The sequence below is a fragment of the Micropterus dolomieu genome, linkage group LG02, assembly GCF_021292245.1.
Source record: "Micropterus dolomieu isolate WLL.071019.BEF.003 ecotype Adirondacks linkage group LG02, ASM2129224v1, whole genome shotgun sequence".
Taxonomy (NCBI): Eukaryota; Metazoa; Chordata; class Actinopteri; order Centrarchiformes; family Centrarchidae; genus Micropterus; species Micropterus dolomieu.
The window spans coordinates 31521354-31540691 of record NC_060151.1 but is presented as its reverse complement, the minus strand read 5'-3'; the positions used below and the strand labels follow the sequence as shown (position 1 = coordinate 31540691).

General features: G+C 44.4%; 1 protein-coding gene across 1 annotated transcript in view; it reads left to right on the top strand.

The window, feature by feature from the left end:
* Positions 1 to 2288: 2288 nt before the first annotated feature.
* si:dkey-89b17.4 (zinc finger protein 850) overlaps positions 2289 to 19338 on the top strand; it is a 38904-nt gene continuing 21854 nt past the window's right edge. The window contains exons 1-3 of the mRNA XM_046038494.1: positions 2289 to 5079; positions 5756 to 6865; positions 8036 to 8898. Of these exons, the coding sequence (XP_045894450.1) occupies positions 2507 to 5079; positions 5756 to 6865; positions 8036 to 8898 (4546 nt within the window). The 5' untranslated portion in view covers positions 2289 to 2506. The remainder of the gene's footprint in view (positions 5080 to 5755; positions 6866 to 8035; positions 8899 to 19338) is intronic.

The window sequence follows — 19338 nt, the reverse complement described above, 5'->3', positions numbered from 1 at the left end:
TGTCCATCAAAGAGTTTTAGGCAGGTGTGGGGAAAACTGCTTTTTGAAAAATGCTTTTCAAAAGTAGACATGTTGAAGCGGCGGTCACGCCAAATATTAATTTGATTGAGTTCACTCACTGCTTTTTGATGATTTATAAGTAGAATCTATGAACATGTCTGTTTTTGAAAGCAATCTTTCTTGACAGCGTTTTCTCCACGCCCTAAAACCTTTGCACAGGAAGGTCACGTATGAGAAGCGGTCTGTCTGTTCTGACCCTCAGCTGCAGCGGCGTCCGTCAGAGCGTCACGTGATGTCAGGAACAAACAGGCATGTGTCAATATTAGACCTCACTTGTTCAAATACTCGCCGGGGCTGGAAATCGTTTAAACTGTGAAGACGATTCGTTCAGTTCTGACTCCTAAACAAAGCATGTTTTAACTTTGAGAAACAAAGAAGCTTTTTTTATTTAACAGATATACAGGATCTATGTCTCACTGAAATACAGAGTAAAGAATAAATAAACAGCTTATCAAACCTCAGTGCATTCTGGGTACTGACACCTGAAGCTAGATGTCTGGTAATGGTGCTGGTTTTAGGCTGTGTTATTACTGTCATTAATCACTCTGCGGATTATTATCCTGATCAATCATTTGTTTTGTTGACATTTCAGAAAGCTGTGAAAGGCCCAAAGGTGGTCAAAGATATTCTGTTTACCATAAATGACTAAAGAAAGGAGCAGATCCTTTCTTCAGAGAAGTGGCAACAAGAGAATATTTGGCATATTTGTTTGAAAAGTGACTGAAATTCTTTTTATTAATTTTCTATTGAATAATTAAGTGATTGTTGGACTAATCATGTCAGATTGTGTTTAAGACCGGTTAATAATGATCATTTTATGGACACTCAGTACCAGCCTTTTTACCAGACATGTCTGCACAGAATGAAGTTTAATTATTCAAAGGATTTGTTGAAACACGTGATTTACTAATTAAGATTATTTATTTTAACCCTCACTTTCTCCCAGAAGTTGTGTAATTTGGGGTGCACCCAAAAATGTCATCCTTATGTGTCGTCCACAAGTCTTTGTGCTGCTACCAATAGTTAGTTAGTTACCAGTACTATGGTGGTGTAGTTGACTGTTGATGGAGGACGAGGGTTTGGTGATCCTTGGGATCCTTGAGGATTCACAGTGACCCCCGTCCTCTTTACACAATCAACAAAGGTGTGTCCTGCAAGCTGCAGACAGGTGTGAAGCTAAGGACATTTACTGCCTCATAATAAATAATGCGGTGAAATGTTTAACTGCAATTTGAATAGGGCTGGAAAATAAAACAATAAGAATAAATTAAAATTGTTTTCAATAACAATATAACAAATATTCAATAAATGTTTGATTTTATTTACTTGAATCATACACTAATTAGGACTTAATTTTTTTAAATAAGATGTTTATTTTGTTGAGGAAAAAGGAGAGAAAAAAGCCTTTACTTCATTTTACTCGTGCATATTTGTTGACAAAGATTTGATCATAATTGTTTTGAATGTTCTGCCTCAGATTTGCAAAGTGATTCACTGTTTGGCATCAAGTGACCATAAAGAAGAGTTTAAACCACAGTTAACCATCAGGTTTCCTCAACTTTCACTCGGGAACAAAAATCTGCTTTTAAAATCTGCTTTTAAACTCGAAAGAAATAACGATTATCGGACAGCCCTTAATTTGAAATATGTCAGTATTAGAGAATTAAAACATTTGATAACAGTGTACTCTTACTTAACATGAAGACAAGTGTTTCAGATCAGGATACATTTAAAATATATGAAATAACCGTGACATCATTCACACATTAAAATAGGATCTGATTATGGCTACAATTAATGATTGCTTCCATCTATTAATTTGTTTTCTTTCTTTCTTTTTTTTTTATTATCCAGATAATAGTTTATAAATGACAAATGGCCATCACAACATCCCAGAGTCAGAGGCCACATCTTCAAATTGCTTGTTTATTCTAGCCAACAGTCAGAAATACAAAGAGAAGACTCACATTTTAGAAGCTGGAATCCGAGAATTATTAGTCTTTCAAGCAGAAATCCCATTCAGTTATCAGAATTGTTGTTGTATAATCTTTCATACTTGTTTCATACTTACTATGAATCATGAGATTGTGTTCCGATAAAAAAACAAAAACAAATACTGTTTAACTCTGTGCGATTTTATTTAAGTGGCGCGCTGAAGCTAAAACAGGGCTTTGAATTTGCTCTTTAAGTAACCCTCTTGTTTCTTTTTCTTGTCCTCCACAGTGATACCTCATTGGCTGGTGTGACCCCCGCAGGCCCGCCACCTCCCAGGTGGGCCCAGATTGGCTGGAACTACACTGACGGCTATTGGGGAGAAAATGGCCGCCACCGCCACCCCCAGCTGAAGAGCTAAGGCCTACTGTTTCCTCCTCCACTTCCCTAACGTCACTGTTCATTGCTTTGTTGTGAACCGTGATTCCCGCCAACCGATTTGCTTTAGAGTACTATGGCAATGCATGATATGAGTCGTGCCAAGGGTTTCCCCTGTAAAGAGTGTGATATGGTTTGCCCGAGTACTCCAAGTCTTCTAGAGCATATGAAAGCACATTATCAGCAAGAAGAGACCGGACGTTTTGAGTGTGAACAGTGTGGCCGAATTTACAAGCACGCAGCTAGCCTAGCTAATCATAAAAAATCTCACGAAGTGGGTTCATTCCAGTGTCCTGTTTGTACCCGGACCCTCCCCAACGCAGTAGCTTTGAAGAACCACTTACGTATCCATACACTGTCCCCCAGTAGTGCGCACACAGAAGAAGAAAGCGAAGAAGTACCTGAAGAAGCAGGCCACGACGAGAGGGACTACGGCCTCGCCCAAGACCTCTCAGACGGGTTTGGGCGCTCACATTTGAACAATAGTGGTATGGGACATAGTGTCCTACAAGGCCACGAGACAGACGACCACGGAAAAAAAGGCTCCCCTGAGTCCGACGACGCTTGGGACAGACCATTCAAGTGTGATCAGTGTGACAGAACCTACCGGCACCACGGTAGCTTGGTGAACCACAAGAAGTGTCACCAGCAAGGAACTTTCAAGTGCTCTGTGTGTTTTAAACAATTTAGCAACCTGGCTGCCCTAAACAGCCACGAGAGAACTCACTCGAAGTTCAAGACCCCCGGGGCATCCATGGTGAGCAGCAGCAGTAGCAGCAGCAGCCTCCACGACTCGGAGCGCAGCAGTGGCACCCAGTCATCCCAGGGCGACGACACTGCTTCCTGTTTCTGCCACCTGTGCCAGGTAGCGCTGCCGAATAAAACAGACTTTCAGGAGCACATCCTGCTTCACAACTCGGCTTCGCCTTCCCTCGGACTCCCACGCAGTTTCCCAGGCATCATGCCGCACAATCTGAGTGCGGTTCGATCCCCAGCTTACACCCCTGCCCTGGGGGACCCTCTGCCTCTCCCACCTTTGCCCAGTGACAAAAGAGGTCCCTATGACCCCATAATGGGTCCTCCAGTCAACAATCCCATCTATACATGTGCATACTGTGGAGCAGGACACCCAGATCTGGACACCTTGAAAGTCCACTATCTGACTCATGACCCCCACCCTGGCTCCCATGGCCAGGACAGCTCCATCCTCAACTCCGACACACTAAGCTCTGGATCACAGGGCTCTGTGTCTTCTCCCTCTGGAGGCCGTGTGCCTCAGGCCAATTCTCCAGATGATGGTGAGCGCCGCTTTAAGTGTGGGGAGTGTGGCAAGAGCTACCGGCATGCAGGAAGCCTGGTCAACCACAAACGCTGCCATCAGACAGGCCACTACCAGTGCACTATCTGCTGTAAGCAGTACCCTCACTTGGCAGCACTACATAGCCACCTACGAAGTCACAAGGGGCGTCCCTCAAACCAGCCTATTGGTAACGACAGCAATGACTGGCTATCTCCAGAGCCGCTAACTCTGGACTCCCAGCAGAGCTATGTCCAGGAAGGCAGCGGTGCCACCACTCCAATCTCTTTGCCAGGAAACCTTGGTGATGCTGCCCACTTTGTGCCAGATGGTGGCCACAGCAGTGGGTTGGACTCTCTTGAGTTCCACGATCGCTTTGATGGCAGCTCACTTTCCCAGAGCAACTCTGCTCACCGTCAGGCCGATAGACATGTGTGTGCCGACTGCGGTGAGATGTATGGAGACGTGTCTGGCATCAAGTCGCACATGTGTCCCCGCCGTGGCCAGCAGCCGCAGCAGAGCAACATGTCTAACGGTTTTATGGGGAACATGAACTACCACGGCTCCAGTGGTGGAACTGCCTTGCCTGCTGGGAGTTCCAGCAGCCTGAAAGAAGGCAGCAGCCAACGGCAATACTCCCAGAGTGGAGGCAAGAGAATGGGGAGCAATGATAAAGATGACGATGATGATGGAGAAGTCTATCAGTGCTCGGTGTGTGGCAACCACTACGCTAGCCTCAGAGCCCTCAGGAGCCACCTGCGTAGCCATGCCAATAACCCAACAGGGGCAGGACCTTCCAACCTAGAGCAGGAGTGGAGGATGATCTGCTCCACCTGTGGTCAGAGCTTCGCCAGGAAGCAGGACCTCTTGAATCACCAGTTAGTCCATGGCCCCCAAAGGCCGGACAGCCAGCAACAGGCTATTGGAAGCAGCTCAGCTAATGGCAATGACAAGATGGATGGACGCAACCACATTTGTGTTGACTGTGGCATGTTTTTTGCTGACCGCCACCACCTGATAACTCACCTGTGCCCTGGAAAAAATCGGGCCAGCTCACTGAGCAAACAGGGCATGAACGGAGCCAAAGGGATGTCTGGAGGCGATGGCGTCGGCGGCGGGGTTGCTGGAGGAAGCCGTGATGTTGGTGGCGATGGACGTAGGCCTATGGTTGACCAAAGTGACAAGCCCCACAAGTGTGACCAATGTGGACGTGGATACAGACACCCCTGCTCACTCCTTAACCACAAGAAGTCCCACAAGACTGGTGTTTTCCGCTGCTTGGTGTGCCAGAAACGCTACTACAATCTACTGGCTCTCAAGAATCACCAAAGGACCCACTTTGATCTAAAGAGGTAGGTCCCAGATTCTGTCCATTTTTCTTTAGTTCTTTTTTTCTTTTATTTGGGCAGATGTAAAGATGTAGAAAATAATCCTACATTTTACACACATTAAAAAATAATTCTGACTCAAGTTTGGTCTAAGGATAAAAATGTGTTACTTTAAATTCAAAGGGCTGACACCAAACATTTTGATAAACATTTGCTACCGTTACAAAACACAACTGCTGCACCAGTTTCCATTTAGCTCGGGTGGTAAACTTTATATTGATATGAAATGTCATTTATGATGAAATGTCAGACATACATGTTTTGGTTATATTTATGTTCAGTGAAATAAGTCTACTTTTCGTCAAAATCAACATTCCATTGTTCTTATAGTTGATTTGTTATTTCTGAGCCTGATGTGGAGGCTCACAAGCTTTAGTATTATTTCTGCAGAATGTTTGCCAGGGTAAACAATCAATTTTCGATCAATTTTCTGCCAAATATGTTGCACTTCAACATAATAACATTGTACTGGGACTGCCAACCTTATTCGGAGTTTGACGTCTGGCCCATAATGCATAAAATAACAGCCTCATCAAAGGCCCATGTTTAATACCACACCTGCCTTGAGATTGGTTTATTGATTTTGTGTATTTACTGAGATTCTATTGTTTTTCTTCATCTCTGCCCATTTCTGCCGCAGGCACAAGTGTGAGGAATGCGGCAAGGCTTTCAAGATCCAAAAGCAGCTGATCAACCACCTCCGTCTCCACGAGGAGCACCGGGCCAAAGGTCTTGTTCGGACCGGCCCCAACGGTTCCCGCTTCCAGCAGCCCGGCCCATCTCAAATGCAGACTATGAGAGGGGAGTCGTCAAAGGGCCAGGTAATGGGCGTGAAATACAGCCACCAAGCATTCAAAAAGCCCTACTCTTCAGCTGGAACGTCCAGGCCCCAGAAGTTTGACCCAGCTGAAACTGGACGGCGGCCTTTTTCATGTGAAGAATGTGGAAAGACATACCGCCATGCAGGCAGCCTGGCTAATCACAAAAACCTTCACAAAATTGGGGAGTACCACTGCAACGTTTGCAACTCCACATACCCCAACAGGCTGGCAATGAAAAACCACCTGCGCCTCCATTTTGCCCAGAAAAAGCACAACTGCCAAGAGTGCGGTAAGGGCTTCCGCACCCAGAGGCAGCTAGCTACCCACACTACAGCTGGCCTGTGCAAAGGCCCGCAGGGCCCCGGTGCCCAGATGGATTTTGAGTGTGATGGCTGCTGTGAAGGCTTTGCCACAGCTGATGAGCTCGCAGCCCACGACTGCCCAGCCCAGCACCTGCCTTCGTCCTCCTCCACCAACAGCTCCACCAACATCAGCATGGAGAGAAGCTCCGTGGACCTGGACTCGGACGAGAGACCCTACGCCTGTGACCTGTGCAGCTGCGCCTACAAACACGCGAGCTCCTTGCTGAACCACAAGCACACCCACAAGACGGGCAACTTCCGGTGCAACTTCTGCGACAAGCCCTACACCAATTACATGGCGCTACGAAACCACATGCGCATTCACACGCAGCGGAAGAAGCACATCTGCCACACATGTGGGAAAGCCTTCCGGCTGGCCAGGTTCCTTCGCAACCACCAGAAGGTCCACGAGGAGGGTGCTACCCCCTTCGGCTGCCCCACCTGTGGGAAGAGTTTCCAGGGGAGATCCGGTCTGGCCAGGCACCGCTGCGGGGACAACCAGGTAGGCATGGAAGTCAGGAGGAAGGCCGCTGCACCCCCGGGAGAGGGCGAAGAGTGTCGGTACACGTGAGTTCTCGTCAGTTGTTTGTGATTCTTCGAAGTTGAAAAAAAATAGTGAAGATAAATTTAGGTCTCTACATGTCTATTACAGGTATATGATCTCCAATCCGGCTTCCTTGGGACCATACGCGTGCCGGAATTCGGATTTTTCTGAAGTTTGGACAAATTGAATTAGTGGAGAGACCAGATAAGTCAACCCTGTTTGCTTTCAGTTAGCATATATCACACACTTTAGTCTTTTTAGGCTACCTACAGTCAAACATTTCATGTTTAGATGTATTGTGTTCATGTTTTGTTTTCTTAGCAAACTTTGACACAGATTTAAGTATTTTGATTGTAGCATATTAGCAAAATTTAAAGTATTGATGTTGTGTGTTCCTTGCTGTTATGATTTTTATTGTAGTCTTTGATTTGTTTGTTTGTTTCAGGTAGTCATGATCATGATACTGGCCAGTTTTTAGACTAGAACATGCAGTTATGTGATGGGGCTCTTGCATAATGATGTCTTGGCAAACTGAAATCACAGGGAAGACTAGGAAGTATTTGGAGCTAGCTGCACTGCACATGTCCAGAGGTTATTATTCCTAACAGTTTACGGATTCTTTCCTACAGCACAGTCTGGCATGGTGGAAGTTCTTTGGGCGTGTTTGATGGCTTTCTCATCACTACATTCAGAATTCAGTAATCACCCAAAAGAAGGCTTTGACAGAAGGTCTTTGACTTGAAATCGTTTTCAGATATGAAAGAAGCTGTTTGAAGCTCGTGTCCATTTGTGCAGTGCAGGGAGCGGCAGATACCTCCCAGTTCCCTACATGAATCCCAGTTGTTGGTCCATAGTTTCTCCCATTCCTCTTCCACCCAGCAGTCCTCTCCCCTGTTACCTGTCTAGAAAGCATAACTTTAAATGGTACACCACTTTGTAGTAGTCTTCTTTAAAAGCTTTAAGCCGGATTTCAGATCATATACCTGTATGTGCAACATATTTAGATGATGAGTAGTTAAAATATTTCAATCATTCTTAGGAAAAGTGGTCACCAGTAACTGAGATCAACTTGGCTAGAACAACGGAAGCACGCTTCCATATTCCGTTACTAATCTCCCTTTTTCTTTTATTCTATCCCCCCTCCCATCACCCGGTTCCTCCCCCCTTGTATTTCTTTGTTTTCCTCTGCACAGATGTGATCAGTGTGGCCGCTCCTACCGCCATGCCAGCTCCCTCCTCAACCACAAGAACACCCACACTGTCGGCATCTACCACTGCGCCGTGTGCCTCAAGACCTACTCCAACCTGCTTGCCCTGAAGAACCACCGCCGTATCCACTCTGAGACACGGCGCCACCGTTGCCACGACTGCGGCAAGGCCTTCCGTGTTTCCTCCCAGCTCTACAACCACCGACGCGTCCACCAGAAGCAACGGGAACTGACCTGCAGGTCCTGCCAACGAGCCTTTCCTACGCATGCCAGCTTCAGGCTCCACATGGAGATCACCCATGGCCAGGCGCCGCAGCCCCGCCAGCCCAGACCCCAGCAGCCCCGACCGGGGGGCTCCCAGGAGCTGGGCTGGGGGTCAGGCCTAGACCTCACCTTGATGCAAGAGCAAGGACTCGACCCCAGCAGCATGACCAAAGCCCGCAGCCGTGGGGGCAGCACTGAGGTTATCAAGTCCCACGTCTGTGACCAGTGTGGGAGGTCTTACCGCCACGCCAGCTCCCTGCTCAACCACAAGAACAGCCACAAGACCGGGACCTACTTCTGCAATTCCTGCCAGAAGGAGTTCCCCAACCTGATGTCCCTCAAGAACCACAGACGGATCCACACCGAGCCCAAACGCTACCAGTGCCCCGACTGCGGCAAGTCGTTCCGGGTGTCCACCCAACTCATCTGCCACCGCCGCATCCACACCAAGGAGAAACCGTTCTCCTGCCAGCAGTGTGACAAGCGCTTCTCCTCCAAGTCCAACCTGAGGCACCACATGAAGGTGCACTGGAGCAACTCGACGGCGCCCCCTCCCATGGCCATGGGTGCGCCCAACTTCCTGGGTATGCCCGGCGGCCCCTTCATATAAGCTAAGGGATGAGGGAGGGGGGCGGGGGGGGTCAGTCACATGCCAAGGTTTCTGGAGGTGCCAAAACGTAGCTCTTCCTCCTGCTCACCCTCTTCTTCCTCATTTTCCATGTGTGGCTGTAGTGTGTGTGAAGGACAGGGTGCTTAGACTCAGTCCAGGACCTGCATGACACGACATACACACGGAGCAGGAGGGAGGAAGCAAAATGGACGCTGCACGCACACACGCACACACACACACACACACACAGACTAAAAATGGAGGACGTTCTCACACACTTCGTTGCTCGCACACCTTTCCTTACCTGAGCTGAGGCTTCCTTCACGGACGTTCCCACAAGGCGCTGGTTGTAGACCTGTCCCACACAGACTGACTGACGGGCAGGCAGACATGGACTGAACACAGACATGATGTAGTTTTTTATAAACTGCATGGACTTCACTACACCTGCCTTACCCCCCTGCTGCATGTTGCCCTGTAAAGTTTAGGTTTTTGAACCGTTCTGGTTCCGGACCGCCGGTGCCCTCCGCAGCTGCGGTGACTGAGCCCAGCTCGTAAAGACTCGACGAGTCCTGCGGTAGTGACTTGATTGGCAGGCAGAGCTGCTGTGAGGGTGTGAGGGAGTCTGATGCTTGTTCTTGAGTAAGGAGCCATCTTGTCCATTTCAATCCCGGAAGCTGGTTCCGAGTTGCAGTTGGTTCCCTGTTTTCCACCCCCCCTCCCCCTGTTCTGATGATGTTTATAGGGAGTTTTGTCTTGCTAAAATCTTCTTGTGGCCTTTGTCACAGTGTTTTTAAACCATATTCTGACCGAGTCGGATTAAACAAAGTTGTTTTTATGTGTGACCAACGTGTAGGTGCAGCTGGTGAAGACGGACAGCTTTGGCTTCATTTTACTTTTTTTGCACCTAAATGCTTTGACGGGAGACAGCAATGACTTCTGGGAGTTTTTAGGCTTGAAGACGGGACGCTTCAGTCTCTGAGGGTCTGGTTTAAATGTGTGTGTGTTTTGTGTGTGTGTGTGTGTGTGTGTGTGTTGTGCAGCACCAAGATGAGCTTTATATTCTTGTAGCTTCCCAGACAGACCACCTCCTGACGCCTTGTTCACACACAGATTCAGCAGCAGCAGTCTCGTCTTTCATTACCCTGAAGCTTCAGGCGAGCTTAGCGTGTTGCGATCGCCGTCTGTCGTAGGAAAGGTGGTACGTGGACCTTGAGTTTGGATCATTTTGCTAAACTTCTGTCACGCAGACCGGGAACGAGCTTTGCTCCTTAAAGGTGAGGTTAAGCAATTCTGGAGAAATCCAGCACCACGATACAGAGCAAACAACTACACAGCGAGTTATGTAGCTGTCGTTAGCTAAGGTTCAGTTGTCTTATACCGTCCCCGAGCACATATGACTTGCTGGAAAAAGCGCGCGCTCTCGCAAAGCACCGTGAAGTTCACGTCGAGTCCCGTGCTCGGGCACGGTTAGCGATCACACTAGATGCATACCGTGCCGGAGTCCAACTTAACCACGCTCGAGCCCACCTCCTTAGGCGGGCCAGGGTCCAGTTCAGTGCACCGTGCCCGGGCGCAGTACGGAGCTACGGACACTAGTTAAATGAACTGGACTGTGAGGGTTAAACATGCTCGGGGACTCGCAGAGCGTGAGGTGACCCAGAGCCCGATTCTGCGTCGAGTCTACGCCGCAGCGTACCGCGTAGGCTACACACGTTTACACATCTGTGATGGTGTGCGTGTCGTTCTTCTAGTACACCGCCAAAACACTAGTTGGCAGTTGCGTAAGAGCGTCCACTGTGTCGACTTCTGCCGGCCGAGTCGGCTATCTTCCGGTTTAGCCCTCCGCTAACTTGAATGGGGGTAAAATAAATAATAATTGTGCGGCTCATCGAGCTTCCAAATGTTATGGACCAAACTCTGACAGTGAAATGAGTCACGGGGGTTGTGACGCTCAAAAAAGTTGACCCTCCATGTTCGAGCCGCTTGTTTGAATGCTAGTACAATAAGCTTCAAAGCACCGGGAGCTTCCCATGGGAAGGGGAAATGCAAAAAGCTACCAAGCCGACAAATTACAGTTGTTGCGGTCCGTGTCGCCGAGACGTGTAGTTAATTTTGTGGCGAGGTGCAGGTCAGGCTACGACGCTACGCGTAGGCTTCGGTGTAGATTTGACGCAGAGTGCAGACACCGCACAGAACGGAGAGCTAGCGGGCCTTGAGGAGATACTCGTGTTTTGGATTTGACTCGCTTACTCCACCTTTAAGTCTTTGCTTTAGTTTCACACGAGAATCAGAATGAACGCCATCAGCAGGTTAACGGACGATACAGGATTTATGGAGTTTGTTTAAAAGAACAGGGACGGATATTTAGTGAGCGGGCCGCGTTGCAGTGCAGAAATGAATGTGATCGTTACTATCAGCTGATATTCGTCATAAACCCGATCGCGCCTGCTGTCTGTGAATCTGTGTGTCAACATGCGGCGAAGCTCCCTGATCTCTGTCTCACAGGTTCACTGTACGACTGAACTACCAGCTGAATGTGGCTGAGATTAAGGAACCACGTTTAAAAACTAAAAACCACACCGAGTAACGGAAGATGTATATTGAGCCGACTCTGTTTAGTTTGATCCTGTATTGTACTCGTATTCTGACTGTATTATCTACAGTACCTCTTTTATAAGAAGGAAAAAAGACGACAGATCATTGTAGTAATGCATTTATTTATATTATTAACACTTGTAATGGACGGCGCTAGTCTTTAGGATGTGTGAGTTTAGAGCTGTGTTGATGTAACACCCCCTCCTCTACCCACAATCCCCCCTGTTCTCTGGAGATGATGGACTCTGAACTTTCGGCTCCACTGAGACTCTGTGTGAAGATGTAAGGAACTGTACCCGCACGATGGAAAGTGTTTTTCTTGCCTTTTACCAAGTGATATTTGTGACGGTCTTTCTCAGTCGAGCCTTCCCATCATCCCTCTCTTCCATATTTATCTCTCCGCCGAGTTTGACTGACGCCCACCCACCCCTCCTCCCCTCCCTCTCCGAACTCACATTGAAAAGGGACGACTCGGCGATTCTCCTCTTTTATTTGGAGTGTCCTCATCATTTGAAACTTTTTTTTTATGTTACACCTTTATGGTAACCTCTTGTATTTATTGGTGTTTTTTGTTTTCTCCTCATATTTAATTGCGTTTTATGACTATTTGGAAGCCTCTCTGTGTGTGTTTAAAAAGAAAAAACACAGTTTGTCAGCGTTTTCAGGAGCACTGGTGCTAGTTTTAAAAAAGAAAAAAAAGACAAAAAGTCAAAGCCGTGCAGTGACCGTCAAGTGCTGTAGGAGTCGATGTGATCTTGATCTAGAACACAGAAATAATAACTGTACATTCTCTATTTTTATTTCTTGCATTTTCCTCCTCACCATGTTTGACTTTGGTTGTCTGAGTGGACACTTTCCCCTCCTGCATTTCGAGTAGATTTTAGAGAGAAGAAGAAAAAAGATTTGGTTTGGATCAACTATAACCCCCTTTCTTTTTTGTTTTTAAGTTCTAACTCTTTTGTTCCCATGCATATATATGTAATGCTTACTATACACTTTTATAAACTATGTTTTGATAATTCATTTCTTAACAGAAAAACTTGTCCATATACTATAACCCTTACTGCTGAGTACTGAAAATAAATAGCTGAAAAAAAAACAGTGGAGCTCAGTGTGTTCAATCTGTTCACGACCAACACTTGTACTTTAGTTTACACTCAGTAGCCACTTTATCCAGGCACGCAAACTCATCAGGTTTTGGCAAAATTTGCCGTTTTAAAACAACAATGGCTCACCTGTGTGATTTGTGCAGATTCGATGAGAAAATATTGGGGGGGGGTATGAGCTTTGCCTAACCAATCGTCACTCCTTATGGCTAAACCTGACAGCAAATCAGAGGCAGGGTAGGGCAGGATATATTTAAATCCGCTGCATTGCGGAGCCTAACAGCTGAACACGTTCCTGACGAACGAGCTAGCTTACAATAATAACTGTCCTGTTAGATACAGTAATGTTGCCAGTTTGTATAACTTTGCCCTTATTAATCGATGTTAGCTAAGCAAATTGTTCATTTATGGAGAGCAGTGGCAGGCAGCACAGTAGCTACATGTAACGTAGTTTAACGTCAACAGGTTAAAATCGTGTCGGCTTAAACTGGGGACGCTGAGGACGTGTCCACCACTTTTTGAAAGCGTTTGTTAAAAGTGTTCTGAATAGCTTGCAACAAGAAATGTTAAATAACAAATGAAAATGCTTTGAGAAAGTTTAATTTGACCTTATTTATTTAACTTCAGAAAAGCTACTGATTGTAAAACGACCCCAAAGCGTGCACCACTTGTTGATTTTTAGGTACACCTGTGCAGTCTGATGCAGCAGCTCTGCCAGTAAGAAGCCTCTAAAGTTTAGTTTCTGAGGAGCTTCTAACATTCTGCTTATGTTTTTAAACAAAGTACATAAAAAGTCAATTACTAACAACTTCATAACATGGCAGATCTTTAACTTTACTGAAGTATTCTGGAAATAAAGCCAAGTACAAAGTGTTCCTGCCCCCTACTCTGCCTCTGATTGGCTATACCTCACAGACCCTAACCCAACGGAGGCAACGAGTACTAACCAATCAGAGGCAGAGGTGTCGAAACTCTGGCAGGAAAAAGAATAACGCGTTTGCGTCCTTACAGGCCATGGTCAGTTCACAATGGAGTCTCAAATGGTCCACATTTAAATGTGAACTGTCAAAAAAAATAAATCAGATCTGAGCGTTAAGGCCTGAAGGGGGAACGTGGCCTAATTTCCTCGGGCTACCCAAAGGTTCACTCGCAATTTAAAGGTTGAAAATATAATCTGAGACAGATCGTGGACAGCTTTAGAAGTAATCGATAAGATCTTAAAATCAGTCCTAAAACCCAGTGTGATGTGACCTGTAGCTCCTGGTTCTGGTTTAAGGATCGCCACCTCACCAAAATATCCCATGCACACTTATGCACATTATAATAACTGATTTCTATGTTGTTGACATTTTACACTAACCATTTAGCGGATAGAAAGTTCAATCTCTGGATTTTAATAATACATATTGCTTTATTGTTTTCTTTTCTTTCTTTTTTTTTTACTCCACCCTCAATAGCAAATGTTAAATCTAAATCTGTCTGACACTGTAAAAACATTAAACGACAGGTTTCTTTGCAGAGCTGTGGGATTGGATTGGAAGAAGTTGTACAGGTGTTCCTAATAAAGTGGTCACTGAGTGTAAATCTGACAGGAAAGCAGCTCCTGCTCTCCGTCTGATTATACCGTTTCACCTGAATGTCCAGTTATAGATTTAGTAGAAAAAACTCAAATACATACACATTCTATGGAAGATTTAAAATGGCAGAATAATAAGACAAGTCAAGCTGCTTGCACGCACTGCTCAGACAGCGCCCAACTAACACCAACATTGTAAAGTTGGCAGGAGTTGGTTTGAATCTTTAAAGAGTTCAGAAAACTGTCCAAACAGACTTTTGTTGCCTATTTGTTCTTATTTAAGTCACAGAGTCGAGGCTGTATTCACTTTTTGGCAAGTGGAAAACTACTTGTTACTGGTTGGTCCTTTAAAGGTATAACAACATGTTGAAAGGACTGGGTGAGCTATAATCAGCCATAACTCAAATATAACGCTCACGACTAAAATCAAGTCGTGTTGAGAACCTTTTAGTCACAATGGGCTGTATTGGCCATTTAAATGTATTGCAACTGGTAATAAGGACTCATTAAGCTTTTTTTCTTTTTGGCAAGTGCAATACTACAAACTACATTACAACTGGTAAAAAGGTGGATTGGTTGGCACCGAGCAAGCAAAAGTAATGTCATATGGATACTACCTTTATTTTATTTACAGCCTAACCCGGCCGTGAATCATGTTAAATAAAGACTACAGTCTGTTTTCCAAATATAAACAAGATCATTTAACATCGGCCACCAAACACAAAATGCATTGGCAGCAACAGGCTAATTTTCTTGCTTATAACGTCTTGTCTGGCCTAATAAACTGCAAACACTTCAACTGTGATTATTCCGTTACCAGTAACGTTTCACAAAGACATAAAGTGATGCTTATTTGAACGTTATGACTGTTTGATCCAGATAAAAGCAGCTGCAGATGTAGAGATACCGGGCGTTACAGTACAGTTTTTTATTTCACATCACTTTTCGGCCCGACACCTGTCGCTTCCTCCAGCGCGTGATGCACGAAGAGGAGAGGCTGTTCACAGACGGGTCCGTTGTCAATGACCGAGAGAGGAGCAAGTAATGGACACCTTGCTAACCTACATTGACATCAAAGAAAGTCGTGCGCACTGATGTTCTGCATGCGAGTAGTTGTCTAGGAAACGCTCTCAGAATGTTGGGGTTTGTTGGAAAACGGCGCACATTGGTCCGACTTTCTATGACTCCACCCGACTAGACGTGTCAAACTCTAAAGAGGCCATCCGACAAACACCGACTGATCCAACAGTTGGTATTGGTTGGAGTCGGTCGGCGTTTGTCGGGGCAGTTTAAAGCAGCTTAAAATACACTACACGATTTCACATTTACTGTGCCATAATTAAATATAACGTGGTAAAAGGATACATATTTTGATTTTTGTCTTCAAATCAAAACAGCAGTGCAAGCTGTGACTGGATTGTTTCTCATTTTGGCATTTACGATAAACATCTGCATATCAATAAAGATTATTCAAAGAGGAAGACTGACAGAAATGCAATTCAATGTTTTTTTTTCCCCCTGTGTTCTGATTGGATTTTTACATGACAAGGAAAACAAGTCACTACATATATTAAAGACAAAAGTCTAAATAGGAAATTTACCGTGTTTAGGTCAGAAACTTTATTGTCCAGAATGTGGAATCAAGACCCTGAACGTGCATATAATAAAGTTATACATGTAACAATTTGTATTTTATTTTAGCACATTATATCTTCCGTATATTTCACCATCACAGGATGGACAAAAAAAAGGGTACATAATTGGATAATTGATCTGCTTTAAGAATCAAACACCACAGATATATCTGTAATTTACATAATCAATTCATGGTAAATTGAGGAAAGAGCTCAGCTGTGTTAAGATGTAGAGCCGTTAGTCGACTATCAATCAATAAAATATGAATTAATGTAGATTAAACTACAAGCTCTGTATTAATTAGAAGTAGCTCCACCAGCTGCAACATTAACACGGTGAACACACTAATCAATAAATATAATATAATAATATAATAATTGTTCTGAAATGGGCCAGAAATAATGATCAGCTAATAATTGTATTAATGTATCTAGAATTATAGATTAAATATTTATGATTTTTAAAATGGAATCATTAAGTGATTAGAAAAACTAAAATATCTTCGTTACATTTTTAATAAATAAAAAATTTTCATTCATCATATAAAGACAGAATAGAAAAAAGTTATTAATTGTTAATGCTTAATTTAAACTTAAATGTAATCAATTAGTAATAGCTTGTTGTTTGTTGTTTATAATTAAATACCGTAAAAAAGCTATTAATTATTCTGCATGGTGGCACACTTCACACTCCATATAAAATAGAAAGATTCAGCAGATATATACCACAAATATATCTAATATATCTAATTATTGACATAAACTTGTTTACTCGTCATTCTCAATAAATAACTGGAATCCTGAAGAATTAAACACCGGAGGTCCATCAATCCATCAAGGAACAGTCCTGAATCTGAAACTCATTAAACTATTGAGGTCAATGTGTAGTAATATTACAGTGTAGAAATACTCTGTTACAAGTAAAAGTACAAAAGTTTGAGCAACAAAATATATTGAGTAAGTACCTGAAGTAAAAGTACTCATTATGAATAACATTTATTATATTGCTGGATTAAAACTATTGATGTGTTCATGTGTTCATCACTTTAATGTGGCGCTACTTTTAATTACTTATAAATATATATATTCTATAATACTTTACATTCAGCCGGGCGGTTTCATCAAGATTTATAGGTCATATTTTATTTGTTTTTTTCTGTTAATCTGAATCAAAGTAACTATGGCTGTAAAATAAATGTAGTAAAGTAAAAAGTACAAAATGTCCCTCTGAGATGTGCTGGAGTGAAGTAGAGAGTAGCAGAAAAAGAAATACTAAAGTACAAGTATCTCAAAATTGCATCTAAGTACAGTCCTTCACAATAAAAGTGAAACAGAGGGCTTTTACTCTGAAGGAGCTGCCAGCAGGATGTTTTCACTTTCAGGGTCATCGAGTGCAAACATTCAAAGACCCACCAACGTTTTCTGTCAGTCACATTTAAACTGTCGACATCATGAACATCCCTTTACAAACCTTTAGTGAATTAGAGATTAGACTAATTAGACCCTTCGGCTTCATGTTAGAAGCAGCCGGAAACAAACATTTGTTCGGGGACTGTTTTCATGAATCCGTGTTTGGGGCAGCAGGTATCACATGCGACTAAAACAACGTTTGCTGAATGTTTCTGGAATTTAACAACCTTGACAACCAAATTACACACAGTGATCCTCTACAAGAAGATCCAGATATTGTTCTGAATTTAGAATATTTAAAATTCCAACCTGTTCTCATCCCAACTCGTCACATATGGACGCTTGGTGAACACCCCTTGGAGTCACTTTCTTACGCCCTGGTAAACTTTCAAAATAAAACTAGCAGTTGTGAAACATCGCAATTTGGTTAGGTTTAGAAAAAGATCATGGTTTGAGTTAAAATAACATGTTACTTACGTGACTTAAATAAAAACATTCGATGTTGACTTTTTGTTTCACACGAGAAACGAACACCAGTCTCCTGACTGAAAGTCTAGTTTCTGTCCACCCGACCTCCTCCTTGCTCAGACTTTTCTGTGAAAGACCCTACACCTACCTTTAGTGTTGAAAATGGGTGCTACAGGGCGTTACAAACTGACACCAGCGGGTCTTGACCAGGCGTCCATATGTGACGTCTTGGGATTGAGAACGTGTTGGTACGCTTTAAAGGAGACCTATTAAACTGCTTTTCCAGTCCTATATTGTAGTTCTGTGACTCCGGTACGGCAGATTTGCATGATTCAAAGTTCAAAAAAATCATTTTCTGTCTTATACTGGCTCTTCATGCAGGCCTTCATTTCAGCCTCTGTCTGAAACAAGCTGTAGATGCTCCTGTCTCTTTAAAGCCCCCCCTCTCAAAGCCCACTGTCGTCTGATTGGCCAAGACCTGAAGTATGTTACCAGGCTGTTGCTGGGCGGAACAGACAGACTGAGCGTTGCTGTGGGAGCAAATGAGCATATATGGACCAGCGGCTCCGTCTGGCTCCGTGTGTCGTAGAACGGAGGCCTTGGTAGAAAAAGCTGTTGAAAACAGGAGGAAACCTGAGGTTTTGGCTCACAGGGATTTCTTTTAAAGAGGTGGTATTCTGCTTTTTGGCTTTTTCCCTCTCCTTTATTGACCTATATCATTTTGTGCATGTAACAGGTTTGCAAAGTGAAAAAGCCCAAAGGGAGTTCCCATCTCCCACAGAAAGCTCTGCTCTGAACTGAAAACAGCTCGTTTGTAGTCCAGCCCTTCACTTCCTTTACTTGTGACGTCACAATGAAAACGCGTCATAAAGCTTGCCAAGCAGCTAGCGGGGTCAGTCACGCCCTCAAACCAAGCTAGTCTGAGCGGAGGTCCTTTGGCTCGACTCGCCTTTGTTTGGTTTTCCATTGTAGAAATGTTGTACCTGTACCTGCTTCCAGGTACTTTTTTTCATATCACCTCCGTCGAGGTTCCAAGCGAGCTGAGAGATACTAAAATGTAACGTGAAAACACGACAGACTGCTGAGAATATTCACTATTCACTGCATCATCATTGCTGCACCAGACAGAGGCAACAGGAAGTTTTATATTTTACAGTTTTTGTATGTAATTTCATCACTAAATCCACTTCTGAGAAGTTTTAAGGTGAAATCAGCTGTGTAGATGTTGAATATTGACAGTTTTACGAGAAGTGACGGCGGAACAAAAATGTGCTTGAATATTTTCGGAGTTGTGGCGGCGGGGGAAGCCTGCTGTGACCCGCGGGAGGAGCGCGTGAGGCCGGCCGGCCGCCCGCTCACAGAGCCCTCTGCTCCCGCCGTCACACAGACCGCTGCAGCAACAACGGCAGAGGAAAACACAGCTGGAAGGTTTTCATACCGCTTATCTGTCTTTACATTCTGAGGAAGGTTCAAACGTTTTAACTTAAAAAAGAGACAGCTGTGTGGATCGCTGGTGTGTGTGTCGCATTGAACATTACGTCACGGCAGTTGTGTGTGGCGTCGCTATGACAACAAGCTACGTACTATCTCTGGGTACTATCTGCAATGGAAAACGGAGCAGG